At 43.1% G+C, this 17610-nt stretch overlaps 1 protein-coding gene across 1 annotated transcript in view; it reads right to left on the reverse strand.

Annotated features, from left to right (window-relative positions):
* Window positions 1-585: 585 nt before the first annotated feature.
* The window catches only part of apaf1 (apoptotic peptidase activating factor 1), a 29267-nt gene continuing 12242 nt past the window's right edge, over window positions 586-17610 (reverse strand). The window contains exons 23-27 of the mRNA XM_028398308.1: window positions 17297-17422; window positions 17096-17221; window positions 15081-15206; window positions 13665-13811; window positions 586-2330 (exon numbers count right to left, since the gene is read on the reverse strand). Coding sequence (XP_028254109.1) covers window positions 2184-2330; window positions 13665-13811; window positions 15081-15206; window positions 17096-17221; window positions 17297-17422 — 672 coding nt within the window. The 3' untranslated portion in view covers window positions 586-2183. The remainder of the gene's footprint in view (window positions 2331-13664; window positions 13812-15080; window positions 15207-17095; window positions 17222-17296; window positions 17423-17610) is intronic.

Genomic DNA, 17610 nt, shown 5'->3' on the forward strand with positions numbered 1-17610 from the left:
GAAGACATAACATAACTGAGAAGTGGACCCCTGCAGCAGAGAGTGAGCTGATGGACGTAATGACAGGGGGTGGAAGGAGCTGGACTGCAGACCAGACTGAGAGTCCATTCACACATTCTGCTGCTATTTAAATGCTTTCATCAGCAGTGACATGGCTATTGATACACATGGAAGTCTGAGTAAATCTCAACAAACAAAACATGCGTAAAAATCAACATACACAATATTCAAAATAAATGCAAAAAAAGTTAGCATTAACATTAGCTAGCTTCCCTTAAACCAGGAGTCGCTTCTTATTAGCTTCTCTCCATCCTGACCATCATGGTCCAGCGTTAATGATGTCCATAAATCCACAAGTTCATACTCCTTCAAGTCCATAACTTTAAAATCCAAATACGAATACGAGCCTCAACATGGCGCTCACAGGTCTGATTGGCGTTAGCTTAACGAGCATCTCCAATCAGCTCACCCTTGTCGTGTTCGTCCCGTCTTAAATTTCTTTTTTCACAAATATTTAGGCTCTATTTGTGGTGAAATCAACATTATTAAGGAAAAGTGTATCTACAAAAACACATTATTTTGAGATTCTGTGTAGCCATTTATTATATACATACACATTTTTTAATTTGTCCAAATCTGATTAATTATCAAAGGACTGATTAATATGGATTTATTAGATAAACATTGGTAAAACTCAGTAAAATCTACTAATGCATCATCAATCTTAACACACACTTTCCTCTACACTGCAGCTGTCAAAAGCTTAATGGGTCCAGATTTTCTGATTTGAGCCCAAAATTCCCACAATCCCAAAATGTTGGCTTAATTTAGCAGGAACACTTCAGACCACAGATGGTCAAATTTAGACGACAAAACAGGGCAATATGTTTGTCGCCTGGCCAGAAGAATAAGCAGGTATCTGTGTCAACAATCACGAAGACGCTGAGAATATTGTAGATTCAGTCCTCTAAATACAGGACTGATGGGTTCATCATCATACACAGACACACAGAGCATGACAGCATATGTACAGTAGTTTAATCTTCTCACATTGCACCACACCATATAACAGCATCATAGCATCCTCCTCACAGGAAGGAAGTCTTTAAAGCACCATTCAGGAAGCGTGACAGCTGCATTAATGACCTGTCTGTGCTCATTTTATTGATCATGACTGGACTCTATGACATACCACTTGTAGTAAGGATACATTTTTTTAAAATATACACTATGCAGGATGCCTAAAAGAAATAATCCAGCCCTTAATCACCTTGGTATAAAAACTGCAGATAAACAACAAAAATCTGTAAATAAGTCACCCTCACGCAGGATAATACAAATGTATAGATGTGTTTGATTGTCCTTTGCCCGCTGTGTGGCGCTCAAAAAACATCATTTAACCACAGAAGAGTGAATGATTTGAAATCCTGCATGGTGCACACCATTGTTTACACCTGAAAAGCCACATTATCAACTCCTGCATCACAGTGCTCAGAACAGGAAATGGCTCAGTAGCAAGAAGAGTGTAAAAAGTTAAAAATGTATTGGTACAAATTTCCTTTAAAAAAAAAAAAGCACAAGTAGAATGAATTTGACCATAAATTATAAATCACAGGAAACATTTATCTTTGATCTAAATTCCAAAGCACACATGTACAAATACGGATGTACAAATAGTCTCACAGGCTTTGAAGAGAGATTTGCTTAAACCATTAAAACTTCATCATGCTGTTCGTAGTCAATACTCATCAAAGTGCAGCAAAGGTTTATGTGAGCTGGTGCATCGAGATACACCCAAATGTGCCTGTTCATTAAGGTTGAAGTGTCAATAACAGGCTAAAAAACCCACCGCACAGACAAACACTGAACACACCACATCATATATTGATTACATACAGATCACATGCAGTAATGCTCAGCCCTAATAGAACTAAATTAATGCACAAATTCGTCACCTTTGAGTTATTATCTCCTCATTAGTGGTTGATCCTGATCACCAGGATAGATTGCTGATTTTTAGGTAAACGTGTGTCACTCTCTCTATTACAGAAAGACAGAGCAGGAAGCTCCCATGATGCATCTGTGCATCCTAACTGTACGTGCAACTTGTCCTTAATGCAGCCAAACGTGTCCACCTTTGTCTATTTCACCTTCACGGTGTGCTTGTTTAAGCAGTGTTGTCATCACTTCACCCTCTGCAGCATGTAGAGGATGCCGATGTTGTCGATGGTGACAAAGGTGGAGAAGTTGGAGGACACATGGATCTTCTTCAAAGCACTTCCCGTTGGATAGAAGGTCTGCAAGGCTGCCCCTTTTTCCACATTCCACCACTGGGTACACAAAGAAGGAGAAACATCGGATTTTATTTTATTGTGATCATGCAAGACTGTATTCATGATCAATTAAACAGAGAACACCTTGCTTTGCTCTGTGTTTACAGGGTTTTAAAGACAAACATACTCGCAGTGTGTGCCCTAGTATATTATCTATTGTAAGTGCAGATTTTAATATGTTTTTATATTTTTCGTCTCCATGATATCATGGCAGAAGGTGATTTCTGCATCAGACCCCGAGACAAAGACACAAAAAGTCAGACAGACAGACTGAGAGCTTTATAATGACTGCCCAGAGGACCATGACACATTAAATAGTATAATATAATCACACACACAGCTTTCCTGAGTGATTCTGTTTAATCTCGGTTTAAAGTTGACATTTTCCATTGAAGCTCCATCTCACTGGGATGAATCATCAAAGGCGCATCAAGTCAATCATTTATAGCTTGCCACAAGTGTGTGTGTGTGTGTGAGAGAGAGAGAGAGAGAGTGTGCACTTTTAACAATATTAAGTGTGATAATGGCACATCAGAACAACAAATTGTAGCTCTTCCAGTTGAATAAAGACAGTGTGAGTGGAATCAATAGGTTTAACAGTGAAGTGTTGTTTTGTTAAGAAACTTTAGTTCTTTGTGTGTGTGTGTGGTGAAAAGAAAGGAAAGCAGGCCTCTTCAGTCGATCTCTAGACAGAAAAGGCGGACAGACAGACCGGACAAAGTGCAACAGAAGAGGCAGCGGCAACAGATGTCTGGCTTATAGAACACACGCACACACACAGCAGACGTACAGTCAGTCATTAATCACACAAACCCGTTAGCAACTTTAAGGAGAGCTCATTTGCATATTTCCCAATATGGCACCAAAACATTAGAGTGTCATTTTTTTCGCACTACTTTTCTGTTGCTGCAGGGCGACACACACACACGTCGCACACACACAAACTTCCCAAACTGTTGTAGCAAAGCCTTATTCTCTTTGTCACACAGCTGCTGAGAACAGGGTAGGTGGTGACAGAAACAATAATTAATATTTATCTTTGTGAGATTTTAAATGTTGATGAAGATTCTCAGTCATCCAGGTCATCATACATAGAGAAGATTGCGTCTGGACTTGTAGAGTTTTCTAGAAGACGTTTCGCTGCTCATCCAAGCAGCTTCATCAGTTCTAACTGTTTGGTGGGGAAACATGGTTTATATGTGGTTACAGACCTATGTGGGTGGGTCTGGGTAAAAAGCTTAAAAAGCTTAAAAAACAATAGCACTAAATGTTTCCATACTTACCTGTGATGTTCTGGCTGACTGGGCCAGGTGTGTCTAACGACTGGCTAACAACTATGAAACTGTAATTATGTAATTATGAAAACATTTAGTGCTATTGTTTTTTAAGCTTTTTACCCAGACCCACCAACATAGGTCTGGAACCACATATAAACCATGTTTCCCCACCAAACAGTTAGAACTGATGACGCTGCTTGAATGAGCAGCGAAACGTCTTCTAGAGATTTTAAATCATCGTTTAAACAGCCAACCTGTATTTGAAAAATTTAGTTGAGTAATTGTACATTCATTCATTCCCTTTTCTTAAAATAACTCATTATTGTCGCTCCATTAACTTCCTCTCTCACTCCTGTTAATCAGCATTAAGCTTCCAATGATGTTCTCCCATTACTGCAGCTAAATGATAAGGTCAGGTTTTGTTTGTTTTTTACATATAGTATGTTCTTTTCTGTTGTTAACTAAAGGAAAAGGAGAGGAGGGAGGGAAAAGAAGGAAGACAAGATGATGAGGAGGAGGTTGAGGATCATGGAAAGGAAGAATGAGGACAACAAAAGAAGAAGAAGAAGCAAGAAAGAGGAGAAGGATGCCAATAACAACAAATGGCAGGAGGAAGAAGCAGAAGAAGGGGAGGAGAAGGAAACAAAGAACATAGGAGGAACACAGATGAGGAGAAGTGGTTGAAAATGAGACTGAACCACATTAGCAGCAACACACAAACAAATAAAAATAAACCCAATATTTTTCATGTCCTGTTGAAGCAAAAAGCTTCTCAAGGTCACACAACGCCTCTATTTTAAATCAAAGCTTTCATTACAGATGAAACCTGGATTGTTTTGTTCTCTGAGGACTGAAAGAGTGAGAGAGATTTGTGAGTGGATAAAAAAATAAAGATAAAGGTGTGATGGATCTGAGGGGTGGAGGGATGAGACACACTGCAGATACCAGAGGAGAGACACTCGGTTAATTACATCTGAACAGAAGTAAAGATGGCTGCCGGCTGCCAAATCTCTGACAGCTCAAATAAAGACATAATACTCAGATGGCTGCTGCACACACACATTTCTGTATGAACACAGAAATAAACAGACAGACGAGGGAGAGAAGAAGAAGAATCGAAGAACAACAAGACCGAATCCCACGACAAACACTGACAACAGGCGTGTGATAAAACAACAAAAAACACACTCCGACTGGTTAATAAAAAAAGGATTAGCACAAAGATGTATGTATGGAGACGAGAGCTACTGCAGCACTAAAGTCAGAGAGAGTCTACTTGGAAACCAGAGACTGGATTTACAATAGGGAAACACCAGGGTGAGGCTGAGAGCGAGGGAAGGTGAACGTAAAGATGAAAGAAATTACACATCTATCAAACCAACAACTGCTTTGTTCCCTCCTATGGGAACACAGTGATGTGTGTTTGTGTGCAACACAGAGTGCGACTCATATCCTCAGAGCAGATGGCTGATGTGCTGATATCAACTGTGGGACCATTGATTTATGGGAGAGCCAGAGAGGCACAAAGTCACTTAAATAAAGCTCGACATCACCGAAAAAACATAAAACAGGGTCCATAGTTCCTCCTAGCCTTCTCCCAGGCAGCTTCATGAGGTCCTGGACTGGTTTTCTGGTGTTTAGGGTTTTAAGTCAGGTGACCGTGGAGGCCGGGTCTCATCTCGTCTGAACTCATCAGACCAAAGTGTCTCAGACAGTTCTCTTCTTGTTATTCTCTGCAGAAGACCAAGACACCACATTCAACCAGAAACTGGTTGAATGTAACAGCCGGAACTGTCAAAAGTCTCTGAGCACTGCTGGTGGGCTATGCTGCTCTCTGAGACAGCCACAGGAGAGAAACATCAACAACAGTCGCCTTGGAGTCACTCCTCCACCAGAACAAAGCTCCAGCACTGAAATCTACAGTGATGATGGCTGCCATCCACTTGATTTGTCACCTTCAGTCTACTACCTACAAGGTGGAGCTCAGTGATCACCATTTTCAACCTACAGGACGCCACCTTCGAGCTATGAGATGAGGCGGTCTCTGATCCTTTATCTATAAAGTCAGACCACTCTGCATGTTCAGATAAGCTCCCTCAGTATCACACACAGTTCAGAATTCCATCTGGGGAAGCCGAGATAATAGCTATGTATGTGTGTGTAACCCTAATTCATTTCAGCTAAAAACGGAGGAGCGCCAGATCTGCTCCGACAGGCTCTCACCATTAGCCACGGTGAGGCTAAATAGGTCTGCTTATTCAGGCTACCTGAGGGAGAGTCAGCAGCGCTTACGTAACAGAAAAACTCATCTGTGTGAGGGCAGAAGTGAGGCTCGTGTGCACACTGTTGGGCCTTTCAGAAGAGTTGGAGGGAAGCAATTCATCTTCCTCTTACATAAATAGCTCCGATGCAGTCCACGGGGGATAGGTACAGTTTCTTAGCTTTGTAAAAAAAAAAAAAAAAAACTCATGAAGAAGAATGTACCACGAGAGGAGGCAGGAGGAGGGAGATTAAAGTAGGAGGGGATACCAGCTGGAGTAGATTGTGGTGATTTTGTAAGGCCACTTCCATTTTATAAAGAAACACTGTGTGTGAGAGTGTGTGTGTGTGTGAGAGAGAGAGTGTTTGCGACCAGGTCAAGCAGAGAAGGGACGCAGTGCGACTCTCAGGCTGAATTATTCATCCAAGGTTCCGTCCTGTGAAATATTGATGCCCAGACAATCTATTCCTTTACACCAGTTCCTCTCACTCTCAGCTCAGACCTGAACAATGAGACAGATTTCTCTTTATCACAACAACGAATTCAAGTTTATTTCCATTAAAATGTGGATTCATGCATCAGTGTTTTACAGAATGGATGAAATTAGTTTCAGAAATCTCCCCAAACTCTCAAATTTGGGGTGAACTGCCCCTTTAATGGACCCACACATTAAAGCAAAAGTGATTAAAGTGAAGACAAAAAGCATTCTGCTCCACTTTTCACTCTCAGTGATCCACTGTCTCCATGCCGCCTCATTTGGTGCAACTCACACACACACAAAGACACCATCTTCTCCAGTCGCAGAGACAATTAACCCTGGCTTAATGAGCAACGCAGGGGAAACAACCGCCTCCCAGAGACAGATAAATATTTCACCAGCTTGTGTTTACACCCCGAGCCTGACAACAAGAGCACAGAAACCAGGCCATATTCATCCCAACGCAACTCTTTCAAAGTTCCTGCTTTGTCTCATGCAGGCGCGCTCAAGCTCTGGAAGTATTTTGGCCACATACGAAAAGCGTTTTTTACCATTTCTGGTAGAGGAAAGAATGATGAAAAAGAACAGAACAATAGTTTCTGAGATGCACTTCCAGGGGGCTGCTTTGCATCTTAGGAGTGTGTGTAGGTATTTTTAGAGGCAGGTCTGCTTCTACATTGGAGCTGCACTGCGGGAATGCTCATTTCTGACACAGCGTGAAAGAAAAAAAAAAAGCGTTGAACAAAATCAAAACGATGCGATGGCTGCCTGAACCAACGGGGCGGCCTGTTAACACCGGCTCATTTACATACAGTGCACATCCTCACAGAGGAACAGCCGAGTGTTCCCAAATGTCCAGAGAGTCTGAGAAGGTTCATGTGGCATAAACATGTCAGAGATGTGCTTGGGATGTACAAGAGATCTGTACAAAAGTAGTAATGTTTTAAAGTAATTTCTCTGAGAGACAGGCAGCCAGTATGGAGAAAATAGAAGCTGAACAATGTGGTCTTATTCTGTGGTCGGCATCTGTTGTGTTGACGTCACTTTTTTGACTGGCATTTTAGGTCATAGAAAGCCTATGAATTTATGGAGAAGTAGATTTCCAGCCTATCCTTAAAACCTAACATAGGGTTGATACTTGTCCTTGAAAACACAACAACTGTGCGTATGTTTCCAGCTGCATCCCTAAGCATTCATGGGGGTAGGAGCTCCCAGGAGCAAAAACACCAGCAACGGAATGGAACGTTTCTTCTTGTAAAATGTGTTTAACGTTATGATTTCATGTGTTTGAAGATGATCTTTAAAAACAAAACAGCTCATGGTGTGAGGGGGAGTCGAACCCTGGACTCCAGAGTGAAAATCTGCTCTCTTAGCACAGACTTTTGCAGCTGTGGGCAAGAGGTGCATGTGTTCTGTTAGCATGAACATAACCAAGGTTATAGCAACAACATTCTGTTGTTGTGACCCAAAGACAACTTATTCTGTCTCTGTACACTTGGAAAAAATTGCTTTGCCTCCAGTGGGTGATTTGGGTCCAACAGGAATGTATATTTGCATGTCATCTGCAGAGTCATGTGTTCTATGTGTCATCTAGAGAGCTGTACCTTTAAAAGAACAAAACGAGGAAACAATAAGTCCCACACGTCCACAGAAGTTGCAGCTATTAATATAGTTGTGGTTCATTGTATTAATAGACTATTGACAGCACCAGACATGTGTCAAAACTCTCCTCCAGGCCCATCCTTTGATAAAACAAAGCACCAGTCAGACGAAGTGTTCATTCTTCTCTGTCAGAGTTATGATGCCTTCAGGTCCCTCAGTCTGAGGTCTGTTTCTCTCAGAAGCCAGAAGACCTGTTGCATGTGTGAGTCCTTTTGATGGTGTGTGTGCAAAAATAATTTGGTTTGGGATGCATTGACAGAACAAAGAACAGGAAGAGATCTGATCTGCTTGTTTTAAGGTTGAGGAGAACTCCTATGAATAAATGTTTCCAGAGATGGTTTATGGCTCGTTAGCTAGTTTTTAATCACGCTGATTTTTTTAAAGATATATTCACATTGTATTAGGTATTGTTGGATACAAAATTAGAAATTAACATAGTAGTCAGCAGCTAACAGACTGTGTGTTTGGGCGGGAGAGCAACTTTTCCAACATGGCAGCACCTGTAACATTCTCCTCCTGTTAGGGATGCACTGATCCAATATTAATATCAGATACAAATCCTGACACTGAATCTATGGCTAGATCATAATTAATTAATGGGGCTGATCAGTGCAGGAAGTGCTACGGAGTCCACCGACTACCTGCAACCTGCATGGAAATAGTATCAACACCAACTGATGGAGCAGAGGTTTTCAAAAATAAAATCTGGAGCCTACATCACAAACTGCTGTAGCTCTGTGAGACTCAGATCCAAAAAATACACCCACATATGCAACCAGTCACATTTATGACTTGTGAAACACACACAGGCCTCAGTCAGAGCGGCCTGGAGGCAACATAACTCTTCTCTCGACAGAGAACGAACACTTGGACTGACTTGTGTTTGGCCTGGAGTGGAAGCACTGAGATCGGCTTTGGCAGTCAGGAAAAAGGAGACACATTTACTCACAGCTTAGTCTGTCTTATTATAGAAGAATCTTGACTGCCTGATATGCCATTCTCAGAGAGGTGACTGGGTTTACTCTGCGCTCCGTCCCTTCTGCTCTGGCCCACACTTGCCACTACGCTGCTACACTTTCTTAATCTTTGACAGATGCTCCATCCATCAGCTGTCTCTGGGGGGAAGGTCAGCTCAACCTTCACTCCTTCATTTCATCTCCCTGCCCTCCTGCCTTGCTTCTCTTTGCTTAGACTGATGAGAGGCGGCAACAATTCATCAGCCACCAAGGCCTCGTTAGGATGCTTAACAATGATGGCTTGTGCTGAGAGAGGTGGAAGGAAAGATTTTTAAAAATGGCTACCATTAAAAAATAAATAAAAACACAGCTGCAGAGCCAGAGGGTTACCTCACAGAAAAGGAGACAAGATTTAAACATAAGGTCACCGAAGTGGAAACACAAATGAAGGTGTGAAGCGGAGAGATAACCGTGGAGAAGAGCACAGGAAGAGCAGGTCTGCTGGGAAACTAAGGAACGAAAGCAAAGGAAGTGCAGGAAGGTGTCATAAGGCGAAAATTGTGTTTCTCTCTTTCTCTTCCATCACCGGCTTGCCTGATGATGTCTGACAACAGCGGTGACAGGGGAGAACTGTCATCTACAACACTCCATCCATCTGGGCATACACTGATGGGAGGTGTGTGCGTGCGACAAATGTCAGTGTGAGAACATGTGGGTGTGTGATGTAGTGACTAGAGTACAGTTAGTAGGTGAACCTCTGCTACTAGCTGCAGCAATGAGTTAATTAACTGATGTCTGGAACTGTTTTGAGGTGATTTTCCACTGGTCTGTCCATAAAATGTCACAATACACTGACTGAAATTTCCACCTTTCGTCCAAATGGCTCCAAATGTGTCACTAAGCTTGCTTGCTAGCTGACATGTAGACTCCTGTCTCTTTGATAAAGCCAGGCTTCCTACTTCTTTTATTCAAGGGCTGCCATCTTGAAAAAACTTTGATGATACAGAGGAGCAAACAATGGCAGTTTTATCTGACGATGAAAACCGAACGTTACAAATTTTGTATTTTGGGAAAAGATGGAACCATGATCTTTACCTGACCCCTTAACCTGTTTTTTTAATGCTTAACAACATAAACCTAAGTGAAGTGGTACAGTGGTGGGACACAAACCCTGGACTTCTGACTGAAAGTTTGCTGCACTAAATGCAGCTGTATCTGTCCCACGATGATCCATTAGCGATCATATGTGTTGTTTTTGTGAGAATGTGTTAGGATTAAAATAAAAAAATGATTTGTAACAAGTGGCTGCATCAGTGAGCCTGAATGGGAGGATTAACAGAACAGATCTGTGCTACTGAGACGTAGCTTAATGAAACAGAGTAGTTCTGTGTGTGTCAGTGTGTACAGTGAGACACTTGAGTGCTTTTTGTTTTCTTTGCATGGTGTGAATTATTCTGGGCTGCTGGGCATGTTCGTGTGTGTTGGTGCAGTGTTGGAGCTTTTTCACACCTGCCGCCTCCCTCTTGGACCGTGGCACTGTGACGGATTGTCTCATCGCTGCTTGGCAAGTTTGTGTGTGTGTGTGTGTGTCAAGGGCAGGTGTGAGACAGGTACAGCAGGACCCAGAGCAGAAGGAGGAATGATGGGAGTCAGTGTAGGATGTAACAGTTTCTCTCGGTGGTCCGAGCATGATGTCACAAACGCACAGAAACACACTCGCAACTACATCTATCCATACAAGCAGCTTTTTTTTCTAGCTAAAAATGTTTAATTAAAACACTGAACACAAGTATGCACTCACTACAGGGGACTGGACACGCACACAGCCCCACACAATAACCTGCTGCTTTTAATTACACTCACACCCTTCACCCGAGCATACAGTAAGAGAACACACTGTGAAAACAAGAGCAGCAGACATACAGAGAAGGCAGCTTGAGAGACGATTAGGACAGAGACAAGGAAAAAAAAAAAACATCAGGACAAACATCATCCAAAGAGACAAATAGAAAGAGGCAGACAATAAGAACTCCTCACATTGCATCATATCAACCCATCATCTGAGCCGGAGCCATGGGAGACATCACCCGCTGTCACTGCTCCGGCTCTTATCCCACCAATAACAACACGATTCTGTTTAGCAACACACCGAGGTACACTGTGCAGGAGAGAGGGGCTTCTGATGTTCAGAGACCATCTGATAGCTGCAAAAATCTCAACACGACAACATAAAACATTCTGCCGCTCGGCTCTGCTGGCAGCAGCTAAAGCTCTTCCAGCAACACACTCACAGAGGGAGTCGCACAGAACGCCCGACAAATTTCACTTAATATAATTATTCATTCATTCTTCTCCTTCCTGATGGTTTTTGGTTGTAAAATTGTCCAGATGAGTCCAATTTTTACCACAAAAATATCATAAACTCTTATAGGTTGTTTAGTTACTCTCAATGTGGCCCAATTTGTGGGCCTTGGGCCAAATGTCGCCTTCATTCCTTTTGTTTATTAATTTCTTTCTGGCTTTTTACAGGAAAGTCTTTGATTAAACTAATCAAACTACACCCACACAGCCTTTACGAAACAGACCAGACTAAATCTGGGTGTTAACCCTTAAATGAATAATTCATCTTCAGCCATTAAATATTTAATGTACATATTTAAGACTATAAGTGGAACACCGTGTGGAAAGCAGGATTTTCCAACCTCTTTGATTCACACTTCTAACCACAATCAGAATCTGAGTTTGTTCATGATGGTATTCAGGCCTTAACATCAATCTGTGATCCATACACACTGATCCCCCATAATCAAATCTCTCCTTTACACCAGCTGACAGAAACACACACCAAATACCCTCATGAGGACGCTCACATGATTGCAAAACATTTTCCCAAAAATAATAATGACAGAATTCTTATTTGTTTGGGTTTAAAACTAAAAAGACGCCGCTGATTGCAGAAGAGACGAGCGTGGACACACGAACTGATGTCGAGACACTTAGATTATCAACCCGCTCTGTGGGCTGGATTATCTGTCATAAGAGGCACACGCTGTGTCGTGGTAATTGCTGTGACAGACAGGGCGGCCTCTCACACTGTGAATCAATCACGACTCAAACAGGGTGGAGAGTAATCCATCACTTCTCCTCACATCCACATGCTGATCCATCAAGCTAAAGGAGCAATGATGTGATTATGACATTATGAAGAGCAGCACTGTCTGTAAATTTCACCAACAGACAGGTTATAAATGGACGTTAGCGGCCGTAAAACAGATTTTCTTTATAGTTGCTAGCAAGAAGCAGCTGCTCCTTTGACACCCACATGCACCCACTAAGTAAAAATATACATTTAAATTCTGGGTCTAATAAATGTGCACTGGTAACACGTTCCTGTCTGGATGTTTGTCTGGTTTTTACTTCCAAATGCACCCAGACGTCTGATAGCGCGTCATTCATGAAACTCTCTCGCTACCCACACAACATAGCCTGAGAAACAGGCGGACGGGCCAGTTTCTGCAAGTCAGCAGGACGGTGGACAGGGTGAAATCTGGATGGTTGATTTTTGTATAGATTTTCTCAGCCTAAAAGTGTCTCTTATTATTGTCTACATCCTCAGTGATTTGCTTCATATTGATTCATGTGTGCATTGTTCCGTTAAAGAGGCTCTGAAGTCGTTACCCTTCTCACACATGATGTCATTCTGCTGTTGCGTTCTCTCCAGCATCCCGTCTTTCTTTTTAACGGCCTTTTGTGAGCTGACAGAAAAGCATTTTCTCAAAATATGAAGACTATAAAATATATAAAATGGAATGATACTAAGTTAAAGCGGTAAATTTAGGACTGTGACTCTATTTGAGCTCATTGTCAGGCTCTTGTCAACAGAAGCTGAGATCTCTGTCTATAAAAAGCCTCAACAACAACAGCATCCACAGCTTTCAACAGAAACATCTACACCGACCCACACACACACACAGGTATAAACAAAAGCACACACACACACACAGTATCAGGAGTAATCTGAGATATAAAGCCTCATCGATCAGAAGCGCTCTCCCAGGAGAATTACATCATTGCTCAACAAATAGCCAATCAGAGCCCAGCTGAGACTGCCCGCTCTGTGACCCTGCTGCTGTAAAAGTAAAGGCAATAAGACAATGGCACACACACACTATTCCTGTCATGTCACACACACAGAAGCATTGATATCTCTCTCAAAGGTATTCTCATGAAGCACTGCAACAGACCTCTGCTTAAGGCAACAATGGTGCAGAGAGGAGTCCACTCTCCATAATATATGTATGCAATGACTGCAGATTACTATTTGATAAAAGGACTTTGTGACAAGATAATCTAACCCAACGGATAATATTTTTGCATGCAGACTAGCTGGCTAACATTTCATACACTATTCATCAAATTAATGAAACACTCACATCCTACACCTGATGTGGACACTGCATGCTATACTGGTCCTCTGTGAGAAAGGTAGAATCTTTGCATGTAATCAGTCCTGTTTCCACTAAAAAAACAATACAGTTAGGATAAATCCAAGAGTTTAAATAGAGGAAACAAGTCCTGTGGTGAGTCTGTGTGTTATGTTCCCAGGTCATCTAGTGAGTGAAACTTGACTAAAGTCCCTGTTGTCAGTTAACGTCCTGAAACTACAACAGGACCACGTGTGTTCTGCGTGCAGCATACCTTGATGTAGCCACCTGTAGAAACCAGCAGCGTGTTGTCAGGTGAGAAGTGCAGATCGGTGACCCAGCCTCCATGGAGAGAGTCCATGCCATCCTTACTCTCACGAGAACAGATCTTCAGTAAAGAGCCGTCCCCCACACTCCAGAGCTGCAGTGGACAGTCAGACATTTTAGATAAACATGTCCCCACCTTATTAAGCTAAACCAGCTAAATATGCACATTTTATGTAACGTCTTAGTCCATCAGGGTCGTGGTAGTAACAGGTGGAGCAGAGATCTCCAGCAGCTCTTCCTAAGGGGCATCCACGGCTGCACCCAGACCAGCCAGAAGATATAATCCCTCCAGCTGGGCCTGGGTCAACCCTTGTGGTTTCCACACCCAGATGGCTGTGCCTGATACACCTCTGAAAGGAAGGTAGCCCAGGATGGAGGCCTTGGCCTGGCCTTTCGTAGACAGATGTGTGTTGTCTGGAGCTACCTCATCATGGTGGGTCCTTCCTCAACCCCTAGAGAGCTGGGGACGTAACACCAAAGTCAAACATAAACTACAAGGACAAGCGCCAGGATCTGTCCCACAATGCGGCATGATATACGTCATAATGAACATGATGAAGTAATGTATGCGGGTCTGTCGTGGTTTGCGCAGCACATCATGTCTCCTGCAGCTGTTATGCAACTGTCCACATGCCATGTTCATTTGACAGTGACACATCACACACACACAGCTATATTTAACTCTTGGCATGCTTTTGTGCCGAATGACTCACATTGGTTTCCATAGAAACAGGGGTGAGATTTCAGTGTAGTTTATGTAATTGGAGCCGATGGATTTGGTCATTTCTGAAACATAGAGCTGTTCAGCTGAGAGGCCACCAGAGGGCATTAACCCTTTGTTGTATATCATTTGTCGCTGCAGGCTAACTGGCACATGATCGCCACTATTTATTTACTGTGTGTTTGTGTGTGTGCACACAATTCAGTTCAGGTTGCACTGAACTCCTTGGAGATCCAATTTGGCAGGTTGAGTGCTCTCCTTCACCTCCCACTGTCAGACATCTCCTCCTCTTCCTGCTCTCTTCATCCCAGCACACTCCTCCAGCTCCCCACACCCTCCTCCCTCCTTTCATCTCACCCCCTCCAGTGCACACTGCAGCAATCAGGATGTATTAGCAAGCACTTTATCTAAATGAGTGATGAGACGTAATTATGGGGTGAATTCTGGAATAAATGTTGACTGCTGTAATTGAGTTTTTTTTGTATGTTGCATGCTAAATTAGACAGTTTAAGATATTGTCACTACTACTTATCATATTAGTAACACAGCGCTGTTTGGTGTGTTGAGTCACCTCTTCTCTGTTAGTCTTCAATATTTTGAATCCAGGGACTCAACACAACAAAGACTGTTTTGAATACACACCCGGATTTCTCCGTTGTCGTCTCCTGTGGCAAGACGTTGGCTGTCCCAGGAGAATCTGCAGCTTCGGACGCAGTCTTGGTGACCGATCAGTGTGCGGGTACACTGCCAGGACTCACAATTCCACAACTAAAGGAGCAAAAAGAAAGAAACATAAGAGTGGGAATTAGTACACCGGTTATTTTTAATGTTACAAATCTACCTTAGCAAGTGTTGATGAATCAATCAAAAGAGATCAAGAAAATCTGTAATAATGGCTTGCTTTTGGCTTAGCAGAGCCCTCATTACTGTGGATGCCATCCCAATCCACCTGTGGATCTCCCACACATTATTTCCCCCACTAGTAAACAAAATACATGAACTCCTCTATGTAATGCAGTAACTCGTTCCCTGTGCACTCCACCCTTCTCTGACTTAGGAGCATGGTCTGCGATGTAGGGGTGTTGATCCTCATTCATTATGCTACACATTCATCTGCAACCTGTTCCACTGAGAGCTGGAGGTCTCAGATCCATGAGACCACATTATCGACAAAAAGCAGGAACTCAATCCTTTGGCCCCCGAACCAGACCCTATTCTATAACAAATTGATCAACTGTTGTTTATAAAGTTATTTATGCCAGATCATATGAGGACAAATCTAGTCTTGCCAGTGCTAATAGTTGCAGCACAGTTAATAAGCTCTTTGTATCTCTTAATTTGGAATCTTTTTTTCCACTCTCTCCCCCTTCCTTCCTCTCCTCGTTCCTCCCTCTGTGCTTCTTCCTCACCCTGGTTGCATCCTGCGTTGCACAGAAAATAACACAGCTCATAATTAGACACTTCATTTGGCAGTCGACTGACTATGTCTGCACACAAAGTCCCATTCATATGAAGGTCAGCAGAGACGAAAAGAGATTAAAAAAAACAGGGGACAGTGGGAGCCTTCTTTCCTTTCCTTCTTTTTATGGCAGTCTTTTGGTTTGACCTCTAGATAGAAGGAAAGCAGGGACTTCACTGTTTGTGTGTTTTGAGCTTGCAAATCCCTCAACTCGGTCTGGAGAGCAAGGACTATGTGACTGGCTGCTAACCAGCCCCACAACAGAGACGCACCTCAATTATGATCTCCGCCAAATCCATAAAACACACATTCTCGCTCACTACTATTCACTGACAGAAGCCAGGTTGGCCGCAGACCCGGAGTCTGTTCTCTACAGCGAGTGTCCACCAAATCCAAATTCCCGTGTGAAACTCATTGGCAGTGGTTGCTGGTCAACTGGCTTTAGACAAATGCAGGAGAAAGCAGCTTTGAACTGTTTGAATAATTGATTCAGTGTAACCTGGTCATCTGTAAATCCTGTTATAATTGCACAAAATCTCTTCTCCTAAACTATATCCACACATACCATCAGATTCTCAGCACTTTGTGTGTTTAAAGCTTCATCCTGTGTCCACCTTTGGTAGGAGAGGTGAGTGTTACAGTTTGTGACATAATGCTGCTCATAATAACGTAGCTTAAAAGTTGTTTTGTTGAGCCAAGTTCCAAGAGTTCACTGGGTGCCATAACTCAGAAATCCACTGGTTACATTGGCACTGAACACAAAACTGTGCGCACAATCCATAAATCTGAACGACACAAAACAAGCTGTACAGTCTAAGCAGAAAGCTATGAGCTGTAAACCGCATCTCTAGCCCACTGAGCGAGTCAAAGTCAGGCCAAAGTCGAGAGCTCAGTGGTGTTGGTAAATGGCAACCTGGCAAAAGCTACATCCAGACAGGGAGGTGAGTCGATTCCGGGCCAGCCGGCCTGGACTGGACGTGCACTTGGGAGGAGTGCAGCTAACTCAGCCAGCCCTGGGGCCATCTGCTGCACGCGACGGTCTCTCACCTCCATGCTGGAGAAACTTTTAGCCACAGTCACCTCTAGCACCACAGCCATGCTGCAGGAGCTGTGTGTGAAGACACTGATGTGTAATAGGTCATGTTGTCACTGGAAGCTCAGATATGTCTCATCCGGTGAGTATGTGTGAGTGTTGAACCTTAGCGGTCTTGTCAGCAGAGGTGGTGGTGAAGAGGCATCCGTCTGGCGAGACATGACAGGACAGGATGGCTCCACGATGAGCCTCGATGTCCTGCAGCTTCTCTCCGCTGTCTGTGTCCCACACCTGCAACAAATAAGGGCATTATTATTTACTGCATGATGTCACACTGCTGATAAATGTGTGGTGTGTGAGCTTTACCTTCACAGTACCATCGAAGGACCAGGACAGAAGTCTCGAGTCGTCTGGTGAGAGTAAAGAGAAGCACCTGACCTGCTCCTTGTGACCCCGAAGAACTTTACACTCACCTGACTGCCACCTCCACACCTACAGGAGACAGGAGATCTCTCAGCAACCAGTACTTTACACTCCCGCACAGAGCTGCTTGTCAGATAGGCCTACAGGATGGGACGCCTTTTCCTTCAACACCTCCTTCAGTGTCTGAATGGGACAGCTGTATGCGACCATGTCTGTACTAAAACATCCAACAAGACTTAAATGTGTTGATTCAAAAT

Source organism: Parambassis ranga, chromosome 2 (assembly GCF_900634625.1).
Source record: "Parambassis ranga chromosome 2, fParRan2.1, whole genome shotgun sequence".
Taxonomy (NCBI): domain Eukaryota; kingdom Metazoa; phylum Chordata; class Actinopteri; family Ambassidae; genus Parambassis; species Parambassis ranga.